The sequence below is a fragment of the Gavialis gangeticus genome, unplaced genomic scaffold (assembly GCF_001723915.1).
Source record: "Gavialis gangeticus isolate Ggan-Ray unplaced genomic scaffold, GavGan_comp1, whole genome shotgun sequence".
Classification (NCBI taxonomy): domain Eukaryota; kingdom Metazoa; phylum Chordata; order Crocodylia; family Gavialidae; genus Gavialis; species Gavialis gangeticus.
This window is the reverse complement of record NW_017728994.1, coordinates 60,213,304-60,220,602: the sequence shown is the minus strand read 5'-3', so window position 1 is coordinate 60,220,602 and position 7,299 is coordinate 60,213,304. Positions and strand designations below refer to the sequence as shown.

General features: G+C 44.1%; 1 protein-coding gene across 1 annotated transcript in view; it reads left to right on the top strand.

The window, feature by feature from the left end:
• Positions 1 to 2,075: 2,075 nt before the first annotated feature.
• PDZD8 (PDZ domain containing 8) overlaps positions 2,076 to 7,299 on the top strand; it is a 127,162-nt gene continuing 121,938 nt past the window's right edge. Inside the window, exons 1-2 of the mRNA XM_019502167.1 lie at positions 2,076 to 2,446; positions 6,284 to 6,502. Coding sequence (XP_019357712.1) covers positions 2,076 to 2,446; positions 6,284 to 6,502 — 590 coding nt within the window. The remainder of the gene's footprint in view (positions 2,447 to 6,283; positions 6,503 to 7,299) is intronic.

Here is a 7,299-nt window from a genome sequence, read left to right as displayed (position 1 = left end):
TTGCTCTCTGATGAAGCAGTATCAGTCCCAAATGAAGAAAGAACTAAAACAGCTATTTAAAGCCAGAAATGGAGTTAAATATGAATTAGGTGCATGTTTAAGTGCTGTTCTGCATCTAGCCTGTTGACTCAAAGATGTTTACATTTTTGAGTTAAATAAAACAAAAATTGTTTTTAAATGATCTGACTGAAAATTCTTTTTTCTTTGGCTGCTAAGATTTAACTGAGGTTCAATCACCCAAAGATTATTCCAGGAAATCAAAGATTATACAACAGCTGAATTTCCGGTCTGGGTGGAAGGAGGCAGGGGGTGTTTTGCATTCCCCAAACAGTCTCTTATAAACTCCATGACCACGTTACCCTTCATTTAAAAAAGCATTCCCAAATCCTCTTGTCTTATTACCTATTGTTATATAGGAGGAATCTTTGCCTGAGTAACTAAAAACCTTTCTGTAATTACCTCCTTGGTATTTTTACATGCTTTGTTAAACATGCAACCATGTCAACTTTAAGTCATGTGGCCCATTAAAAGTTCACACTCTCAGTCACTTGTCTCAATCTGTGGTTCTATTTTAATACCAGATTTTCAAAAATCCCTTATTTTGAAAGTGCACTAGTATTTTCCTGTACTAGAAAAATGGTTCACTTTTGTCCCTCCTCGCCTTCCTTGTTCCTTTTATAAGTAAAAGTAGTTTTGGAGGTTGACTTTCTTAATTTTTAAAAGGGAAAACATGCACAAACCTTTCCCCTCCTCTACAATTTCAAGTTAGAATACAAATGGTTAAAATAAAGTATTGTATCAAAAATCCATTAATGTGAGCAAATACAGTAGTTTGCTAATTAAAACATACAAGGTAGAGCTAATATATGCAGTGGGTTTTACAAATAGTTTTTGCTATTGGAATAATATACACACCAATAATTAGTGTGCTGAACTTCAAGAAAAGGTTGGTGTTTAGAGTTGGTTCGTTTGTTGTTTTTCTCTAATCTTATTTGCCGAACGACAGACAGCAAGTCATTTATCTATGATACAGGCAGGAAGCTGGCAAAATAAATTTTAAATAGCAGTAGCGTACTTCCTAAAAGTAGTTATTTAGGCTAACATGTCCAGATGTAAATTAGAAGCTTTTTAGAAGGTTTAGGTTTAGATCATTTTTCCCATCAGTACTATAATGTTATTTCTAGTTGTATTTTATTTTTTTGAAACAGAATAAAACACAACTGATCTTGTTACCTCCCTTTTTGATTAAAAATTCAAAATTCCAATTTTCTATTGGAAAGCTTCCGGGTGGCATCTCTTGATATTCCCCAGACTCTTAGTAATAGGCTTACTACCCTTTGCTCCTCTGGCATGTAGATTTTAAAATGCTCCTTATAAACACCCATTCTTTTTGTAAAAACAATAGCCCTTGATTTGATTAAGTGTGATTCATCCCATCTGTACAGGATACATCTGTCTATTTCCTTGAAAAGGATATGCCCAGTGAAGTATGGATTACTTCCTTCTTTCCCATTTCAGTGAGCCTATCCTGCTGTCTGATGCTGCATCCACATACTCCCCTGCCTCTGTTTTCTTTTGTCTTATACAGTAGAACCTGGATTGTTGATTCTTCCTTCTTCCCCCTGCCCTTTGCCAAGGCTCTGTTAACCACGAGGCTCTGTGGAAGATCTTATCAAAGTTTAGCTACCTAAGGAAATTTATCACTACCCTAAGACTCCTCCATAACTAGATGACTGCCTCCATCCTATGCAGTGGCTCTGCCACAGAGCCATTTGCCATTTGAATTGGTGTCAACCAGGGCTGTGTGATCACGCCAGATCCATTTTCCATCTTTCTTGTGTTCATCAAGATGCTCATCCGTGACTGTCTGCCGCATGGCATTAGCATCAAGTATGGGATGGATGGAAACCTTTTCAATCTTTCCCACCTTCATGCCAAAGCCAAAGTAACATTGGCCTTGATTGTGGAACTTCAATACACCGATGATTGTGGTGTTGTTGCACATATGGAGGAGGACCTACAAATGGCCTTTAACCACTTCTCTGAAGCATACCAGTGCCTGGGACTGATCCTTAATGTCAGAAAAAAAGGTGCTTCATCAACCTGCTCTGGGCCAATCAACTCCCCTGGCAAAGATCCTCATTAACAGACAGGAGCTGGAGAATGTTGACCACTTTGCACACCCTGGCAGCCACCTCTCAAAGAAGGCCAACATTGATGAGGAGATCCAGTACAGAATCCGATGTGCCGGCTGTGCCTTCGGAAGACTGTATCATCATGTGTTCAATAATCACGATATCAGGACTCGAATAAAGCTCCTGTTATATAAGGCTATGGTCATCCCAACTCTTCGCTATGGCTGTGAAGCTTGGGCAACCTACTGGGAGCACCTGAAAAGCCTGGAATGCCTTCACCAGCAGTACCGCCGGAAGATGCTTGGCATAAAGTGGGAGGATCAATGCACAAATGCCAGTGTCCTTACCAATGCTAACACCACCAGCACAGAGGTGTTGATTATTCAGCACTGGCTGTGGTAGACAGGGCATTGTGTGTGCATGCCTAATGTAGGATTTACCAAAAGAACAATACTTCCGACTCGGCCAAGGACACAGGGCATGCAGCAACCAGAGGAAACGCGTCAAGGACAGCGTGAAGGCGAACATTAGGAAGTGTGGCATTTTGACATCACAAACTGGGAAAACTAGCTGGAGACATGGTGACAGAAAAAAGACAGAAACGGAAGGAAACAAGACTGAGGAGTCCATGGTTTGGCCCTCCCTTGAACCACCGGTGGCATCAAGAGAACGAGTTAACGAGCAACTGTTAACACCTACACAACCACAGACTAAGGAGAGGAAAGAACCAATACAATCAACTGCCCCAAGACAGAAACAGTCAGTCCCACAAGCACCCATGTCACAAGTTTTCTCTGTCAGCAGCCAGAGGTGCAGGGCCCCAAACCCCCCTGCACCCATCTCCTCGACAGCTGGCTGGCTTTGTGGCCACAGAAGGGGCTAGCAGGCCTGCAGCTTTCACCATGCTGCACCTTAACAGACACAGGGCCATCTGTGTCATGAGTTTTGCCCGTCAGCAGCTTGAGGTGCAGTTCCCTCCACCCATGCACTTATCTCCTTGAAGCTTGGCAGACTTTGTGGCCTCAGCAGGGGTGACCACCCCTGCAGTTTTCACCCCCCAGCGTTATAATACATAGATGTGCTATGAGTTTTGCTTTCAAGAATTTGGGGTGCAGTTCCCCCTGAACCCCTTCACCTATCTTCTTAAAACTTAGCAGGCTTCATGCTCTCAGCAGAGGCTACGCCCCCTGTTTCATCCATACCAGACAAAAAACAACAAAGTTATAGATATTTCATTGATTCCCCATTATACCCTATGGCTGGATCTCCGAGCCGGATCGAAGCGGGAACCCAGTCCCAAGCTCCGGATTGGATCACTGCCATCCAAAGCGGCTGGATCTGAAGCCAAACTGAATAGGTGCCAACTTGCACAGGCCTAATTGCCACCACCGAATGAAGCAAAGATGCAGGTTTGTGAAGTATGCAGGGGCATATCAGCCGTGTGGGACCAGAGAGATGCTCTAGCTGCAGCCGTGGCTTTTATTTCAAAGGGCACCAGTTCTCCCATCAGCTGTCGGGGACCACTGGTAAACTCCAGCTGAGTGGAAAAGCAATGCTTTATTAACGAACGTTGCAGCAGTCATTTGTTTGGCAATCTGCTTCCTGTGGATAGTAGGCTCTTTGAGGTAGGAGCCATCTTTATGGTATATCTTTGCACAGCACCTAGAACAGGGTCTTGTTCCAAGACTATTTTTTCTAGGCTCCGAATGTCACCAATCAACATGTCGCTATATGTACATTATAGTGTCTTGAAGCCCTAGTATTTTCGATTATTCTTTTCACAATTTTTGCATTCCTTCATTCCCTGTTACAACTTTTTAAATATTTGTCATAGCTTAAATAAACAGGACAGAATACCATTGTTAAACTATGCTGAACACTCTAATATCAGAATATATTAAGACTCATCCATCAAATACACACAAAATTGCACCTCTTTCCTTATCAGCCTATGAGTGTTTACCCTGAAACTGTGTTTCCAGGTGGATAACAGGTTTCTCCAATGCTGTATTTCTTACCTCATGCTAACGCTATTTTTCCTGTCTCTGCTCCAGTCCAATTTCCCTATGAACACTATTACTTGGCAGGGTTTCAAAAGGTTAATGAACCTTTATCTTCACCATGTCAACTTGGCAACTATTTTCTTAAAAAAAACATGCCCTTTGCAAACTGCTCTTTAGGTGATCTTGTCTTATTCACCCACACTGCAGTAAAATATTAAGTGTGATTTGAAAATGTTGATGTCTCAAATTCTTCTAGTGACACACTACCTTGTTAAAGATACTTAATAAAAAAATCTCTATCCTGTTGTTCCTATTTCAGTTTTAGTTTGTAAATTAATTGAGTTACTGTATCTGTGGCTGTCAAACTAATTCAAAACACGTTCTCATACTTATACTAACTTGTGATTTAGAGACCACAATACAGCTCAGTGGGATGGGGTTCAAAATGCTCGGAGCAAGACAGCTTCCCTGCTCCAGCAAATTTCCCAAGACAATGTCAACTGGAAAACCCAATAAGGGTCTTTCATACAAAGCCTACTGGAGCACTTGAGTTCCAGATCAGGACCAAAAAGAAAGTCACTTTCTAGTCTAACGATAGTGAAAGAGGTTTGGCTTTGAACCTGTCCAGTACAAAACAATTCTAGGTCTCATGACTAGGGCTAACCTTGCAGGAAACCTGCACCCAACCATTCAGATTTGCCCTTTTCCTTGATGGGATTGCTTCCCCAAGAGTGACTTGCTGTCCTCTTCCCATATTGCCACTGAATATACCTGGCAGTTTTGGAGGGTGAACTGCTAGTACCACTAACACAAAAATGGGTTTTTAGGAGGTCTTTCAGGTCCTGAGGGCAGCAGGATACAGAGAACTCAGTTTTGCCTGTCACATATTTGCTTCCTTCCAAACTAGAGACTCTTAATCCTGCAGTATCCCTACTCAGGAATTTCTGTAGGCCTCCCACAACTGGAAGGATATGTAGCATGGACTTGCTGTCTTACCTTACACCCAGTGTGACAATACTGCTCCTCCATTTTCACAGTGAAGGTTGTATTATATTCCTGAGCCACAGCAGTTCATCCCGAATAAAAATAGACAAGTGATTTCATCCTAGTTCCTGATTAATGTTGGTTCGCACAAGGCAAGCTGAGAAACCACCCACATAACTTGGCAATAGCTACTCAAGAATGATTTGTCAGGGTTGTTACAGGATAAGATTTACCTGCCTTTTTTTTTTTAATCTTGGTGGTTTGGCTATAGAAGTTCCAACAATATTCGGAGGGACGAGGGTCCTAGTTATGCCACAAGCTATCGATGCCAGTGAGATATTTTTTTAATTACTGAATTCTGGTGCTGACATCATAACGGCCCCAGCTAAGACCTACATCAAGCCAATAGCTGCTTGAGGAAAAGAGGAAATCCTTTTTGCTGCCTGTAAGGTGGGAAGGTAAATCAACGAATACGGCTATTTCTGTCAATAGCTCAGCTTTCGAGAGGCCATTCTATGCTGCAGTCAACCTGTTTATGTTTGGGGGTTTTTTTTTTGCTGAAAATTGAGTATCCAGGACTAGCCCAATTCCATAGCTGGTGTTTATGCCGAAGCAGAAAAACTGCTGCCTGTGTTATTTGGTAACCACAAAGTGATATTGATTTTCTCAATACTGCTTAAACAGAAGAATGCAGAAGGGCTGCCACTTCCATCCGCTGCAAGCACTTTGCAGCAGAGTGCACCTCTTTGGTGAGGGGGAGGGTGGTAATGAGAGGCCCCCAAATATTGCTGTTTCTGGAAGAGGCACTAACACCACAGGGAAGGAGGGAGGGTTAAGCTGTTCCAGGCAAGCCCAGACCTTCCTTTATGAGAAGACAAGCCACATGTTGCCACCAGAAGAGGACAATTTAGGGGTTGCTAAGGCAAGTCTCGAGTTCCCACTGGAAGAAGAGAGAGACCAAAAAAAGAAAAGATTTAAAACGCCTGCAGAGGAAGAAGGAAGGCGTCAGGCACCTGCGGACTTTTGCTTTCCATTCCTAGGAGGGGCTTAAAGGAGGCAAGGTCTAGAGCCCGGGTTACTGAGAGCAGTGGCCCTGCAGACAAGGGTCTTTGCGTAAATCTGGTATCTGTCTGAGCAAACTCCAGTCCTACTACTGGATAGCGATGGGAGAGGACAGAGAAGACACAGCCAACTCCACCTGGAAAAGCGACACTTGGCACAGGCTGTTCAACAACCCCCGGGAGAGGAGGCGGATGGGGAGACGGAAGAGGACAACGACGCAACTGGACCCGAAGACAGCGAGGATGATGGCATCAAAGTCAACAGCAGTGACAGCGACATTCACAACGGAAAGGACAGTGGAAAGGACTTCCAAGGGAGGTGGTGCTCTCCCCTACCCCGAGGGTCTGTAAGAGGAGACTGACAAGCACCTGGCTGGGGTCGTCTGACTCCAGCGCTCCTCCTGCCCAGGGCAGGGGGTCGGACTCCATGATCTCCTGAGGTCCTGTCCGACCCTGTAAATCTACAAACTGAGAATGTAAACCCGAAATCGGGGCTTGGACCAGGGAACTGCAATAGGATATGGGAAGGGCAGGTGCATTTATTGTAACAGGAGTGCAGGTTTCTTAACACAGTTTAGAGGTGCGATGTAAAGTTTACGAGAGGATGCGTGTGTGTATATAGAGAGAGAGAGAGATATCTAAGTAGATAGATCTAGAGATCTGGATAGATACCTAGTTAGATATAGGTAGACACAGGTATCTAGACAGACAGATATATAAAGATTTTTTTTTTTAAACCGAGATCTTTTATTAAACCAACTCAGTCATTGGAAAAATCGCTCTTTGCAAGCTGTCAGGCACAGAAAGAGCCCCAAAAGCTTGCCAAGAACAACTGTCCCAGCTACTGAGTTGGTCTAATACAAGATACCGGATTCACAGCCCCCACAAACCCGCTTGTGTGCCCACCCCCAGGCCTGCGCCCGTCTCAGCGCAACTCACTTGCGGGGTCTCTCCTCCCGCTTCCCCCTTCCTCGGTGACGTCATCACCCAGAGCCTCCGCGTGACCCCTCCCCCCTCACGCTGCGCCTGAAAGCTCGCACCAACCGCCCGCTTGCCTCGTGCCACCTGGGTGCAGGGCTCATGCGCAACATCCCGGCCCCCTCCCTTTTTTTTTTT